Source organism: Aedes albopictus, chromosome 3, assembly GCF_035046485.1.
Source record: "Aedes albopictus strain Foshan chromosome 3, AalbF5, whole genome shotgun sequence".
Lineage (NCBI taxonomy): Eukaryota > Metazoa > Arthropoda > Insecta > Diptera > Culicidae > Aedes > Aedes albopictus.
The window spans coordinates 437,883,420-437,898,602 of NC_085138.1; the positions used below are offsets into that span (position 1 = coordinate 437,883,420).

General features: G+C 39.5%; 3 protein-coding genes across 8 annotated transcripts in view; 1 reads left to right on the plus strand and 2 right to left on the minus strand.

The window, feature by feature from the left end:
* Window positions 1-15,183, plus strand: part of LOC115268041 (centrosomal protein of 135 kDa) — a 113,808-nt gene that overhangs the window by 25,323 nt on the left and 73,302 nt on the right. For both annotated transcript variants that reach the window (XM_062856575.1, XM_029875952.2), the window contains exons 4-5: window positions 3,709-5,157; window positions 5,301-5,416. In XM_062856575.1, the coding sequence (XP_062712559.1) occupies window positions 3,709-5,157; window positions 5,301-5,416 (1,565 nt within the window). The remainder of the gene's footprint in view (window positions 1-3,708; window positions 5,158-5,300; window positions 5,417-15,183) is intronic.
* Window positions 1,602-3,392, minus strand: LOC109425991 (luciferin sulfotransferase). The gene is made up of 4 exons (XM_062856578.1): window positions 2,879-3,392; window positions 2,443-2,816; window positions 1,924-2,381; window positions 1,602-1,856 (listed from the first exon to the last, which is right to left on the minus strand). Exons 2-4 carry the CDS (start codon window positions 2,772-2,774, stop codon window positions 1,663-1,665), a joined length of 984 nt encoding a protein of 327 aa, XP_062712562.1. The 5' UTR covers window positions 2,775-2,816; window positions 2,879-3,392; the 3' UTR covers window positions 1,602-1,662.
* LOC109425985 (uncharacterized) overlaps window positions 5,422-15,183 on the minus strand; it is a 47,904-nt gene continuing 38,142 nt past the window's right edge. For 2 of the 5 annotated variants that reach the window (XR_009998730.1, XR_002133909.3), the window contains 4 exons: window positions 7,126-7,518; window positions 6,873-7,032; window positions 5,831-6,815; window positions 5,422-5,777 (listed from right to left, as the gene is read on the minus strand). Coding sequence is in view for 1 of the 5 variants with exons in the window: in XM_019701409.3 (XP_019556954.2) it covers window positions 5,703-5,754; window positions 6,007-6,815; window positions 6,873-7,032; window positions 7,126-7,511 (1,407 nt within the window). In the remaining 4 variants the exon portion in view is untranslated. Of the gene's footprint in view, window positions 5,778-5,826; window positions 6,816-6,872; window positions 7,033-7,125; window positions 7,519-15,183 lie in introns of all 5 variants that reach the window. The other 3 variants (XR_002133910.3, XR_002133911.3, XM_019701409.3) reach the window with 3 other exon arrangements.

Below are 15,183 nucleotides of genomic sequence, written 5' to 3' on the forward strand. Positions count from 1 at the left end.
CTTATATGTGCAAAACAACGTTATCAGTGATCAGTCATCTAAATAGATTGTTTGTATGCTTCGGGATTACCTCGATAGGCCTTCCTGGTGTTCGTTTATTTTTCAAATTGTACGTAAATTTTCATACTGTAAAATATTTTTGAAAGATTTTCAGATTTCTGCTAGTGCCTTTCTGATATAATCTACATTCATTTAGACAGGGTGTCTGCTACCTGAAAAACCTGGAAAACCGGGAACTCTCAGGGAAATTTATTGGTATTCAAGGTTTGATCATCACATGACTTTATCATAATTAACTTTTAATATTTTTTTCTGTGAATCTAATAATACTCATAGGAGAGGTAATAACAAAAATGATGAAAGAAACGGTGGATAGAATCGCAAGTGTGCGACGATAGAAATTTAATAGATGCTGAAATTAACAGAGGGGTATCATTGACACATCGACGATCTTTTTGCCTATAACGTTCTGCTCTTGAACGGCTAGGTACCAGATGATGACTACCAACCCTAAACAGTCTAGGGTTAGTAGTCATCATTAAAACTGCTACTCTTTAGCCATTAAAGATGTGGATGTTAGGCAAGAAGGTAATCGTTGTGATTGTGTTATTCAGTAATGACCCTCTGTAATTTCACCCCAGTGTAATTCTCTTTGACAGTTCTTTTCGTATTTTTTCACGCCATTTTCGTTGGATCCCTTTTTTAATTCCTATCGAGGATTCCTGTCGGCAATATTCCAAGATTGAAACAATTCTTTCAAGTACTTTTTATTGAGGTTCTTGAGAATTTCTGAGTTCCAATTTCTCCTGGAGGTTTCCCCGGTGATCCTCGAAATTTATTTACAGGATTTCTCTCTGCCGGGAAGGTACTCTTGCAGAGACCCCGTGAAAAATATCTGCCCTGGATCATCTCTGGTAGAAATCGTAGGAACAAGTCTCAAAAATCCAGAAAGAACGCCAAAAAAATCTCAGAAGGGATTGTTTATGGAAGACATAAAAAAACTTTTGGATAGGAACTTCGGGGAAATAAACTGCCGTGAATCGCAATTCAGTCCCATCTGAATTTTGGGTAAAATTGAGTTAATGCCAGTTTTCGATCTCTCTTAGGATGATGTTTCAGCTGCGTGAGTAGAAAAATATAGGTTGTTCAGTAATATCGAAAAACAACACCAAGTCAGATTGTCCCTTAATGAAAAGTAATCGCAAGTCAGCCCCATTACGAACTTGTGTACCTTGCAGTACAAAACCGAACACTGTTTTGACCAGTTTTATATTTTTTGTAGTTATGTTTTAACGTTTGAAACAATATGTGAAAGTTTCGTGATGATCGCAGAAGTGCTCAATTTATGGCGATTTTTGGAAATTTCACATAGAAATCGAATTTAAACACTTCAGAGTCCTTTTTCTCAATGCCTACTTTTTACAGATGGGACTGATCTGCTATTCAGGGCAATAAAGAAAGCGAAAAAAAAAACTCCGACGATCATCCAGAAAAAAAATATTTTGTAACTATTCTGCCCTACCAAAAACTTCAAATACACTTTTCTTTTAAACTTCTAGTGCATAGAAAGTTTAAAATACCAAATAAATAAAATATTTAAATTGTTGATTGTTTACGATAGTTTATATTTGTGCAATTTGTTCATCATTCGAATTTGATTTTTTATTCTCTATACTTGAATTCCTTTCCGTGCAGTTCGTTTCGAACAAAATCATTCAATTTGTTGACAAATGCTACTGGAAGTTCATCCTTGTAGCCACCAACTTGCCCCTTTCGCATAAACTTGAAATCATTAGGGACACCCAGTGCCGCCTGGAACTGCGTCACCAGAATTTGATTGTTTGCAGATTTGTTTTCTGAAAATTATCAATTTTAATTATTTCTTTGCTTCCTTGTGCATAAAAAGTGAAAAAGCTAACAAACCTTTCATTGTATCGAACATCAAGTGTTGTTTCAGTTCGGCCAGTTGGCTTGAAGTGAAAGTTTTTCCGAAAAAGTTGCACACGTCTTGAATAACTTTTGCCAGGTTTCTCTTCATGTCTTCATAATGTAAAAATAGCACGTGTTCTCGATGGCAAACGTCCCAAAACTCGGTAGCATGTTTGATCTGAGGACAGTAGATTATTTTATCGGCGAGAATTCCGTCCAGGAAGTCTTTCTGAGAACCTTCGTAACCATGCAAATATTTATAATGATGCATGAACGATGTGGTAACATCTTTCGGATTCCTCGCGGTGTAGATAATTTTCGGTTTAACAGTCCACAGTTGCTTTGGAAGCAGAGCTAGCGGAAGGTGGCTTTTGATGTGGCGAGGACGCTTCAGCTGCTCAACCTGAGTGATGGTATCTGGTACGTCAATATTCGAAACAAATGCACCCACTCTGCAATCAAATCAAATTACTATTTTTTTTATCGATTTGAACAACACATTAGATGCCTTACTCCAAGAATACGGATCTTTCAGTAAGATTGACGGATGAAGCCGTATTATAGTCCAGGTCGTGGTCGATTAGCCAAACCATTTCTTGAGTCCACGTAGTGCCTGCTTTGGGGAAAGTTACTATCCAAACGTCGTCTTCATAAACCGGTAGATTTCGGATACGGTCAGCATGCAGACGATATTTGGAAGGCATGATGCAGTGAACCGGTTGCCAACATTGATTTCCTGAAGGGTTTACTGAGGTGTCTTCCAAGTGTACTTCCATGAAATTCTCGTTGTATGGAGTCTCGAAGCGTTTTACCTCGTTGTGATCGAGAAGGTTGTAACGAAACATTTCGGGACGTATGGGAAAAACACAGCAGTTTCAAAATAAAAGCTAGAATTATTTCATAATTATTTCTCCTCTCAAACTAAGGAAAATACATTTTAAATACTTACCTCAGCGAAATTCAATCGAATAATGAAGCGCTAGTTCGTTACGTGCTTGAAACGTGTCTGCTAAAGATCACGTTTGCATTCAGATAAGCACTAGAGCTACCTATAGATATATGTATCTGAGTCGAAAAGGTGCAATCTTTGTTGTCCATAAATGTAGGAATGGATTTTTTCTGATACCTACTCTTTGTTCTCCACCATATGAGCTGACTATTTCAAAACCATAGTTTTGATTTGAATAATTATAATTTGTTGCACGAATCGAAAACCAACTTCTAGATAGGAATACAGAATCATTTAAACTATCAACTGTTTTTGTCTGTTGATTGTTGTGTTGAGTGGAATACTTAGTTCCTACGTTTTGTCGTGTGTGATAGTGTCCCGAATAGTGCCGAGCAGTCATTTGTGCTTCATTATTTGTTTTATTTTGTCGAGCTCTGGGGTATAATCTGTTAACCCTTTCTTTCCCAGGACAAAAAAAAAGTGCTGAATGTTATGAAACATATTTTAATTTATTTATTTATTCTCCGATAGCTTAAGACTAAAGTCTTTTAAATGCTACACAGCACATATATTCTTATTAGTTTGGTTTGGTTACAATAAAATAAGAGAACGAATAGTTCTATTTTTGAGAAATTGTTGAATTGAAATATGCATTTCAAAATGCGTTTAATGGTCGAATATACTGTTTTAGAAATTATTAAAATGTATATTAACCTCACTGGCACTCACTCATTTTAACGTGAGTGCTTACTGTATTCTTATTTCATTGACATTATTGTAACATTCAGAGAAATGTATTGATCTTTTTTGTATTTCTTACCTTTTTCCAGATTGATTACCGTGACCGTGAAATCCAACGATTAGGAGCACTGTTTTCCGGTGGTCGCCCTGCAGCAGCTCTCGCAAAAGATTGCTGCTATCGTAATGTGAACACGTTAGCAGAGGATGTAAAAAGCCTCCAGGAGGAGAAAGCCTCCATGCAAAACAAACTGACAGAAGCAGTGGAGTGCCAACAGAACGCCAGCAAGAAGATCCAAAAGCTAGCCGAGCGCAACAAACAGCTGGAGCAAGAATTGAAGGAAATGGAGAATGTTGCTCTTAGTGTCGAATCAGAAGCGAACCTAAACATCCTAGATAAAGACAGGGAGAACTCCGACTTGCACATAAGACTGCAACGTTCAAACATGAAGATAAAAGAACTGGAAACATTGTTGGCAGCGAGGACCTCTGGATCTACCCCAGTGAGTTCCTCGGTATCGGCATGCTCCTTAGATTCGACTTTACAAAATGCCCTAAAACAAGCAAATGAAGAAAAGCGCGCCTTATACAAGCAACTCAATGAACTGAAGCAGCGTGAACAAACGTTCCTAACGGACTACGAAAAAATCAAATCAAAATATTCAAAATTAAAACTCAAGCTCTCCAATCAGATTGCGTTCAATACCACCGATTGTAATCGCGACAATGCCGAGATCGAAGAACTAAAACAAAAATGTTCAATACTGGAAGGCTCCCTAAAACAAGTGGAATCTAAACGAGACCAACTTACGAGCGACATCAAACAGCTACGTGAAAATGTCACAAAACTGAAAGGGGAAAGCATCGACAAAGATCTCAAAATAGCTCAATTAGAAAATGAACTATGCCTGCAAAAGAAAGCTACAACCAACAATGTTGCAGTTCCTGCTCGTTTACGGACGGCCGAATCGGCTATTTCCGGTCAGACATCACTCTCGGTCCAATCAGCGTTCCATCGGGTAGAGCGTGAGAGAGACGCGGCCAAGAGTGAAGTACAACAGCTGAAAACAGAAAGGGACGCATTAAGAAATAAACTGAAATTGGCGACTAAAAGTCAGGTGGATGCCCAAGCTAAACATGAGGAAGCCATTATCGGTTACAGCTCACAGATCGCCAAATTAGAAGCTGAGAAACGAGACTTGATGTGCGGTCAAAGTTCTTTGCAGACGACGTTGCATTTACTGAAAGAAGAGAACCGTGAGCTGCAAGAGCGACTGAAGGATGTGGAAAGTAGTTTCAGCAAACTGAAAGTCAGCCATTCAGAGCTGAAAATCTTGCAAGAGCAAACGGAAAGGGCTATGGTGCAGCACCAGAATAGGTTGTTCTGTTCGGAAAATCAACTCGGCAACGCTGAAGCTAAGTTGAATCAGGTAGATGGAACGATTGAGAGTGCCCAGAAAGACATCGGTAAACTGAGAGGCGACATAAGCGTATTGAAAGCATCGAATGCTTCGTTGCAGCGAGAGAAGGACAAGCTTCTGGTGAGTTTTTCTTATCTAAAATTGAGATATTAGTAAAGACCCGCGACAATTTCCCGGATTGCCATTTTCTAGCCAGACCACAATTCGCGGAGAGCTTGTTTTTTTAATGATAATTTGATGTTCAAACCACGTTAACATTACAGATGGACCTGGACAAGAAAACGGAAAAACTCTACACCGTAGAAGCAGAGCTGAACACTTTGAAAACGAATAAGGCTGACATGAGGGACACAATCAATCGGCTTGAAAGGAAACTCGAGTGAGTAGTTTGTGTTTTCCTTTATTGTACATTTGATTTTACCTAAGCTACTCAGTCGACATTGGTATATGGAATGTTCCACTCGGTTTTTTTTGTTCAACCATTTCTGCGACTATGGCACTCTCACTTATCGTAACTTTGATCTTGCGAGAAGGCAAGCTAGTTGTGTACTTGACTGGGTTCGATAAGAATATATTAGGGTTGTTGCTGCATTACATACTAATATCGTGATTATCTCGTTGCTTTTCGGGAAAATCCATTGCCACAGCACGCTTTTTTTGGTAACTCAGTATTCTTCTGGTTCTGGCGATGCAAATCCTAATAGACTCATGAACCACCTAGTAAATTGAGTGAAATAAAACTGCAATTAAAGATCATCTTGACAGAATCGCTGTTAAACATTAAAATACCAACTTTGGTTACCGGTCCATGCTATTACATCTACTAAGGGGGAGAATTAGCTTCATCAGTGTTTGCGTTACTGCATGCTTGGAAAAATATTAGTATTGATGATTTGTTAGTACTAATGTGGGATTGCTAACGTAATGTTTCCAATTCTAATTTGAAGGATCCGTCTCCTATTCAAATACCTGGCAAGTCCAACGGCCGGTGGTTGACAGCCGATCACGCCGTTTTGCAAGGGTGCTTCGTACGAAGTATATCCTGGCCGGCAAACGCATGTGGCTGCTCGTACATTGGATGACGACTTCTTCGGTTCTAGCCACTGCCCTGGACCACAAGGTCCTCGAGTATAAAGCTTATAACACTGTTTATTTATCTCTATCATATCGGGCGTACTATCACAAGCACTTTTAGGAACTTCGTCATCTGTGCATGATTGATCCAGATTATGGATGACACCGGAACATCCGCAGATACCATTATAGGAAATGCCATCCAAAGAGGGCCTTGTCGTGAAGTCAAATATTACCACTTGATGTAGGCTACAGGGACCTTGTGAACCTATACGATAACATGTTTTCTCTTTTGGAAAATACAATCTGCCTTTTTCACAAGGGTTTGGTATGCAGACATTTGCGTCTATCAGAAAAGATCCTGTCTCACAAGGACCTTGTGTGTATAGCTTATAGCAGTAGCCGTTTTCCCAAAGAACATAGTTGTCCTTACATCTACATTCCGCCTTCATTGAGCTTACCTCTTGTTGACCTCTTTTATCGGCTATAATGAAAGTGTGCCCAATAGGACAAGGCCCAATGGTGCCAATTTCATAACACTGATTTGATTCGTTATGGAAATGCGGTAATCGTTGATGGCATGCACATTTCTTAGATGGTAGAAAAAGCTCTCCTGTACGCAAGCATGGCCCTTTAGTGAAAAACTCATGGCATGTTTCCGTCTCATCGTAGAAATAATTGCTCAACTCTCCTTCATTTTGACACTGTAAATGAATGGATGCAACAATAGAAGTTCTACACAATACGTCATTTTATCATACCTTGCATTTAGCTATCCCGTCGTTATCTAAACTAATTAATTTCCCCTTTGGGCAGGGTCCTTTGGTATGTAGCTGGTAACATTTGTTGTCCTGCGGCCAATAAACCATTCCGCTCTCACATATCTCCGCTGATTTGCACGTACCCCAACGTTGCTTTGGTCTAAAACAAAAAACAAATCCAATTAGAACACGTTTTCTAATGGTCATCCAATTTAACGCATGGTTTTCAAGCTGTATCAAAGAACGTTTTTACATGGCACTCTTCACATCCGAATCGGCAATCGGTGCGAAAAACTGTCCAAATTCACACGGCCCTCGTTCGAACAGCTGATGGCATCTTTTGGTCAGTGGAGATTGCGCCGTTCCCGGTGGACAGCGACATTCGGCCGTTGATCCCGTACTGGTGGAACCTACGCCCACGGGGCTAAGTTCCATCGTGTCAGGGCAGGGGTACCCAAGCTGGAAGATTTTGAAACATTTTTTGAGCGGTGGCCAGTAAAGTAGTTGCCATCCCCCGGGCTGACTGGCGCAGGGGTTTTTGTTCGGATCACTCCATGGCGGTGCTACGATGGCAGCTAACGATGAAGATTGAAGGTTGTAGAACGTCAGGATACACACCCATACGGATGCATGCCTCATCACAAATCTGAAATGGAGGAAAAAAGCGCTGTTGAATGAGGGGCTCTATGCGGAATGGTTTACTCTATATTGAAATTTTCGTATTGTATACATCTGAATAATCCATGGAATATTCGCATGGTAATGATAATTAATAATGACAACTACAAATTGTGCGGTCTTCTGTGGAAGATATGTTTTCTCGTTATAAAATTAATCCCTTCCCGCCCACAAATTTTTGGATGCTAGTTAGGGTGGCCCACACTTTGAAAAATAAAAATTTCGAAAAATCTCAAGTCTTACCTCCTAAATCAGTTGTTTTGAACTCCCAGAAGCTACGTTCAAAATTTGAGCAAAATCGGTTGAGCCTAAGGGGGCGCTCAAATCGCTTGAAGTTTGTATGGGAAAACTTGGCCAAATGTATGCAGCAATTTTAAGTTTTTGAATTTTGCTGCTAGGTGGCGCTGTAAGCGTTCAATCATCTAACCCTTTGGTATTATTGTATGTGACTATATGCCGAAGAACTGTGTCGAAGACCGCGAAGTGATCCGACGGCTGTGAAAAAAGTTATACCCTAAGCAAGGTGAGGCAAACTATTGAGATTTCATTATTGATATTGTGGTGACCTGTACATGAAATATTTATATACCTTGGCACTAGGTACAATAATTAACTAAAATGAGTATATTGGGCTTGAGAGTGTAGTGTCTGTCATAGCGAGGAGGAAACACAGACACGGGAGTCGGAACGGTGGAAGCGACAGGATACGACGTGTGTACGGGCAGTAAGTTGGCGTGTGAGGTTTCAGATGGGGATCCGGAAATCCTTGGGAACCACGGCCTGGTGGAGAGCACCACAGTGGCGACAGGGATGGGATATTTTTGTGGTGTCGGAAGAAAAAGTGGTTATTTTCTCAACGATTGAGTCGTGGAAGATGGAGCAACTTTTGGTGGTTTACACAGCGCAGAACAGTAGCGGAGTTTTGTTATTCGTTGAATGTGTGATTCGGGAAGATTAGCGAAATAGCTGGTTTATTGCGGTAGCTCGGATGAAGGACGGTGCAATGTTCCCAGAACATGTTACACAAGAAAGGAAAGGAAATAAATGGAACAGCAGCGACGGGGGAACGGCACCCTCCGATGTAAAAAGAGGCTGGTGTATAACACAGCTCTGCTCCCGGAGAGCGTGATTAGTAGGTAATCAAATTGGTCCCGGAGACCGTACTTATGAAGCTGGTGCAAGGTACAGCTCTGCTCCCGGAGAGCGGGGTAAATAGGTAAGAAAAATGGCCCCGGAGACCGTACTAAATAGGCTGGTGTAAGGCACAGCTTTGCTCCCGGAGAGCGTTGTCGAATGAATAAAAATGATATTGCGGTTCTGGAGACTTAAAGTATTGGAACAGCATGGCTCCCGGAGCGCGGAATAGGTCCTGGAGACCGTAACAAATGAAAGAAGCTGAGTGTATACTAGGTTCAGCGGGCATTACATTGTGTGGCGCAGCTTTAGGAGAGCGAGTTAAACGGACCAGTGGGTCTACAGACAAAAGATGCTTCTCCATCAAAACATTATTGAAAGTATGTTGAACAAATGATTTTACTGGATTTACTCCAGTTCCCCTAGTATTCAAAAAAGGCTTTGGACGGCTGGCTGCTTGGCTGGTTTAGTTCTCGTTCCAGTCGGGGAAAATGTACTCGACTTTCTGGGCATAGTGTATCATCGTGCTTGCTACGTAATATACCGTAATTCATGAAATGCCAGGAAAACAATCTTTCAAATAAGAAATTTGGAATGCTCATGGAACATTATGTGAAAGACATGCAAAACAGGTTCCAGTGGAAGCATAAAACCAAAAAGAAGAACAGTCTAGGCCGGATGCTAAGTGGCGCTGCCATGCAGGCAGGCCTTAAAGGACACCGGCGTCAACGCTTTGTCATTGAGAGCTCGTTAGATGGGCTGTCTCGATGGTTGAATGTTCACTGGTTGGGGCAAAACGCAAAACCCAACTAAAAAGCACTGTCAATGTCAAAATAGATGTCAAAATGAGTTTGACGTCTGACCGCCGTCGCATCACAGCTACTGTATACAGAACGCTTACGCAAGTATGTGAGTGTTCCGTGACGTATTTCTCGTCACTTGCGTGTGTCTAGATCATTTGAGAACATTGGGAGAGAAAGGACATGCCTAAAACATAGATATACGAGTTTGCTTGTGTGGGCAACGATTTGAAACGAGATTTGGCAGCGAATGCCGAGGCGGATGACTATCCAGATAGTCCAAAAAGTGTATTAGCAGGATGCAAATCCGATTGCTGAGTTAGGAAATTGATCAAGATGTGTTATGCACGGAAAAAGATGTTTAACGATGTTTGCGTTTTGAGGAGATTTACGGGATACAACCTGTTAAGACTAATCTAAATGTGCTGCTCCCTCGTTAAAAAAAGGAGTTCAGGAAAGAGCATTTTGGAAAAGAATGAAGGTTATACCTGTGACAAATATCTAAACCACAAAGGCTCTAAATTTAAGTATTTCGAAAAAAGCACAGCATTGTCTTTGAGAGTATGAGATACAATTCATATAAAAATAAAGAAGATAAATACGGCCGCGAAGTAATCAGTTGAGATAAGGGTTGAGACCTAGCAATTTTAGAGTGGATTGAAGATAATGATGACATCTAGTCCACACTTTAATGTTTGTATAAGTTATTACGATGGTACTTGGAGCGAAGCTTCTATATATTGAAAATTATAGTCATCACAAAGTCATCAATAGGAGAAGCTCGACGAGAAGTCTATGGTAGTAGCCAGCGGTAGCTGACTTGGTTGGAATATTAGACCAAGACTTTTCGGAAAAAAAGAAAGACTTCGCAACTTGTTTGAGAACTTCAGAAAAAAAGAGAAAATATGTATGTAGATAGAGTCCGATTGGCAGAAGTAATGGTGGCCTTTTATAGGAAATTGTATTAGAAAAAAAAACATTTTAAATTATCAAATCCCTAGAAAAAGGGAGATGTGGTGACCTGTACATGAAATATTTATATACCTTGGCACTAGGTACAATAATTAACTAAAATGAGTATATTGGGCTTGAGAGTGTAGTGTCTGTCATAGCGAGGAGGAAACACAGACACGGGAGTCGGAACGGTGGAAGCGACAGGATACGACGTGTGTACGGGCAGTAAGTTGGCGTGTGAGGTTTCAGATGGGGATCCGGAAATCCTTGGGAACCACGGCCTGGTGGAGAGCACCACAGATATTATTCCTTTACATGTATTGGAAAAACAACAATAAAGTTTATCCTCACTTTACCTAGGGTATAACTTTTTTCACAGCCGTCGGATCACTTCGCGGTCTTCGACAAAGTTGTTTGGCATATAGTCACCTACAATAATACCAAAGGGTTTATTTATTGAACGCTTACAGCGCCACCTAGCGGCAAAAATCAAAAACTTAAAATTGCTGCATACATTTGGCCAAGTTTTCCCATACAAACTTCAAGCGATTTGAGCGCCCCCTTAGGCTCAACCGATTTTGCTCAAATTTTGAACGTAGCTTCTGGGAGTTCAAAACAACTGATTTAGGAGGTAAGACTTGAGATTTTTCGAAATTTTTATTTTTCATATAAGTGTGGGCCACCCTAATGCTAATACATGCTTTGAAAAAGAAAAAGTGCTCGAACAAAAGTTTTTAGGAATCACTTCAATTTATCGGAATCGTAAAAAAAGTTTTTAATTGTTTATCAATAGTTGTTGATTGTTTATCAATAGTTTCACTATTGAACCAATATTTAGAGTGTACAAGTACTCTAATAAGCTTATAACCTCTTTCCAAACGCTTTTATGACATATTGAAGTGAACTGGTTTAGGCCGGATTCGCCAAAAAGTGATGGTGCTCTACAGACACCATGAGCGTTAACCCTTATGTGGCCGGCAGGGTACCCGGGTACCCAGCACCCATTTAAAATATACGGTGTAGAAAAAAGCAAAAAGTTTGCCGGCCACATAACGGTTAAGGGGTTAAAATCGACATTGGGCATCTTTTACGGTATTCAAAGGGGTTTTCATCATGTATAATTGATATATTATTCAACGCTAAAATTCATCATTGTGTGACATCTGTATATAGTTCATACCATTAAAATGTGTCAGATGTTGTCACAAAATTTGCGTTTATATCTATGACGGCATATAGTTCGCAGCACAGTTCCCTACCATGCGTGACAAAGCTCATATTGGCTCGCTGCATGAAGTGTGTGAAATAGGTTCGAAGTAGTACCAATGGTACAAAGAAATAACAATTATAGAACAATGGGAGAGGACCACCGATTGCCGTTTATTAGTCGTGATGGTTGTGACTTCCAAAGATGACAGTGAAGAGTCATGAAGAACTGACTGAGACAATCTAGCACAGTACGATTGAAAGAATATTTAATCGTGGGAATGTGAGAATGAAGGCTTATTGGCCTGGTTTATATTGTGGGTAGTTTGTTGTCACTGCAGAAGAAACACGAAAGCGGTATGTTAATCGAAATTTACTTTTTCGGGATACTGCAAAAAAAAATGGGAATTCTTATATGTTTCGCTAAAAGAGCCACATGAAGATATTTGAAGGAATACCTAGCACTATTTATAATTCACAAAAAAGCTGCGTCACAATGTTGGCTATTTATTACTGTAGGTCAGTTTTGTGTCTGATCCTTCAAAAAAAAAACAAGTTCGTTAGTACAACTCAATTATCTAGCAGCATTACGTAAAACATCTGCAACAAAAAAAAATACAAATCACTTTCATAATCGGTCATGGGTCTATCAGTCACGGCCAACCAGTTTCTCACTGTGCACATATAAATGGGTCAGTGGCCGAACTAGCTACTCTCAGAGATTTCATTGTAAGCCGCCGCAGCGCAGCTGTTGCCGAATTTTTGTGGTGACCGGCGTATTTTGCTTCCATTTTTATCTCGCTGCGCCACTGACTGGATGGCTGCCAATGTGTGAGACGACCTTGCAATGCATTTCGATAGCAGCGTTGTGGCCGCCATACGTAAAAACCGGACCGGACATTATTGGCCTTCAATATGTGTTTTACGAGGAAGCCCACCTAATGTGACGAAACGAAAAAAGAAAAAAAAATAACGAGCCTCTCAAGAAACAAAAATAACAAAATAAAATCGAACCCCACGGTTGAGCCCCGAAGCGCTCGGTTTTTAATTTGATTGAACGTCCGATTGCCCGAGTTGAAGTGAAATATCGAATCGAATGCAGACAATGCACAACAGCTTGTCGACTTAAACAATTTTGTCATCAAGTTTTTTTTAATAATAATTTTATAAAACAAGTTGACGCTTTTAGACATCATGATCATGATTTGCAATAACTGTATTATTTTCATCCATTCGGGTTTTTTTTTCTTTTATGCTTTCCTTTCGTTGCGTTTGATTAATCGGAGGTGGCTTTAATTGAGTATAAAATACATTCAAATTGTTGATTGCTTGTTAATAGAATTTAAATTCAATCTACTCAACATTTTTTTGGATAATGATAATTGTTTAACTTTTCTAGAAAGTAATTTTAGCATTAAAAAGATAATAATCAGGTCAAACCAAAAATAACAGAATATATGAAAGCCGAGTTTATTCGAACCAAAATAAAAAAAATATTGATGACAAGAGCAGTTAATAGTTAATGGCATAAATTAGTGCACGCCAAGGGAAATACCGAAAGCATGGATTTTGTCACTCAAACAATAAACAGAGCTGAAATTGCTACTCATTTCTATCACACGTGTAGTGAAGAGAGAGTGGCATTTTTTTAAATTCATGCTGATGAGATCCGTGCATTTCAAAATGCGAGCCAACATTGCGCTCGGGCACGATCTAACAACGGAATTTCGATTATGTTTAACCCTTCCTTTCCCAAACGACTATAATTAGCTGATTTTTTTTAAATCAATGATGTTTTGGTTAATAAATAGTTTGTTTTATTGTTTATCATTATCATTACAGAAATAGAATACTGTTCTCTTGCTCTTCATATGTTTCATTTCTAATGTCTTGTTGATAAAAACAACAGATGTTTTCCCTTGTTGTGATACTCCATTAACCACTTTGGTGATCGGTTTAACCTAAAAACTTTTTCTTACAACTTCTAGAAATGAATGGTTTTCAACAAAAGCTAGAAGATTTCTCAATATTTTTCCTCTGCTGATGTTGCTCAACAAAAAAAAAGCCAGTAACTAGGTTTGGCCCGAGAAAGGTTATGCAAAACTGCCAACTGTTCGCCCTGAAGAGTGCCTAAAATGATCGGCCAATGGCACTGAGCTGACTGCCTGATCGGAGAAAAAAAGAGAGGAAAAACGAGTTGGCAGAAAAACATAGGCATTCAATTACGAGAAGTGGTAATAGTTGTTTCTTGTACCGTGAGCACGGTTTGTTCGCTAAAGCCCGGGCCCCGATCCGATGTACAAAACTTTAACTTCTGTAAACTGCTAAACGGTGTGCAGACACTCCACAAGGCTAAGTCTATTCATGGCGTGTGCCCATATTCACATGTCTGTTCGAATGTGTTTATTTTTTTTTGTAGGGTCATGGTGAGCTGTCGGCGAGCCGAATGGTACGTGCATACATTGCACTCCCATGATTAATAACCAAAGTTGATACTACTGACCTCATATGTGATAAGATAGTATTATTGTGCGGATTGATGGATGTTGGAATGTTGTTTGATGTCGATGTGTGTTATTGGGGTATGTGAATGTAAAAACTCGATTGATGTTGTTACTCAGTAAATACTTCTTAAAGCACGTGTAGATTTTAATCTCGTGGATGAGTACTATAGCTACTAAGTAACAGACAACAAAGACAGTTTACTAGTACCAAAGGTATCTCCGTTCGACATTGACCCACTAATACCCATCCCCGCCTGTAGACGGGGTATAGTTTGAACATTTATGTATTTTTTCTTTCGGAAGATTCAAAATTATCATATTTTTGGCAGATATTGAGGACTGTTCTGTGCATCTTAAATTGGTTTTTGTTGTTTTTTAAATCGTAAAGTAAGTGTACCAGTGTTCACCATACTGGTTTCCTATTGATTCATAGTGAAAATTTAGAAAGATTTTAAGCTCTGACCTATTATGAAGATTTTAGTAGAAAGAATTTGGATGTATCTTGTCATTAAATCTCTTGATATGATGCAAAATTTGAGACTATCACCTCCGACTTCTCAGTCTGTCCGAGGTATGCGCCCAGCAAAGTCTAGCCACCGCCATTTGGATAGAAATTTTACTATGTTAAACGAATCGTGACAACTTATGGAGCAAATGAAAGTATATTGTGTAAGAAATCGAAAAATATTTACATACTTCGGTTGATAGTTTGACATTGTGTTTGAAATAGAGTCAAAGGAACAATAAGTCCTGCCAAAGTTTTTAAGTATTTGACCAGATCACTAGCATGAATTTGTATCCCTCCAAGCCGAAAAGCTCTTAGGTTGATAATCCTTCAACTAGTGAAAGCAACAATGCATTGCATTTGCATTCTCTCCGAAACACTTTCGTCATAAATAAAAGAAAATCGGGTTAAGTACGGTTCCTTTGAATTCCACTAAGAATTTGCATCCTTTGACAGATACGTATTTCGACCTCAACTGTAAGGTCGTCTTCAGTGTCTTGTACTTGACTCGACTCAAGACACTGAAGACG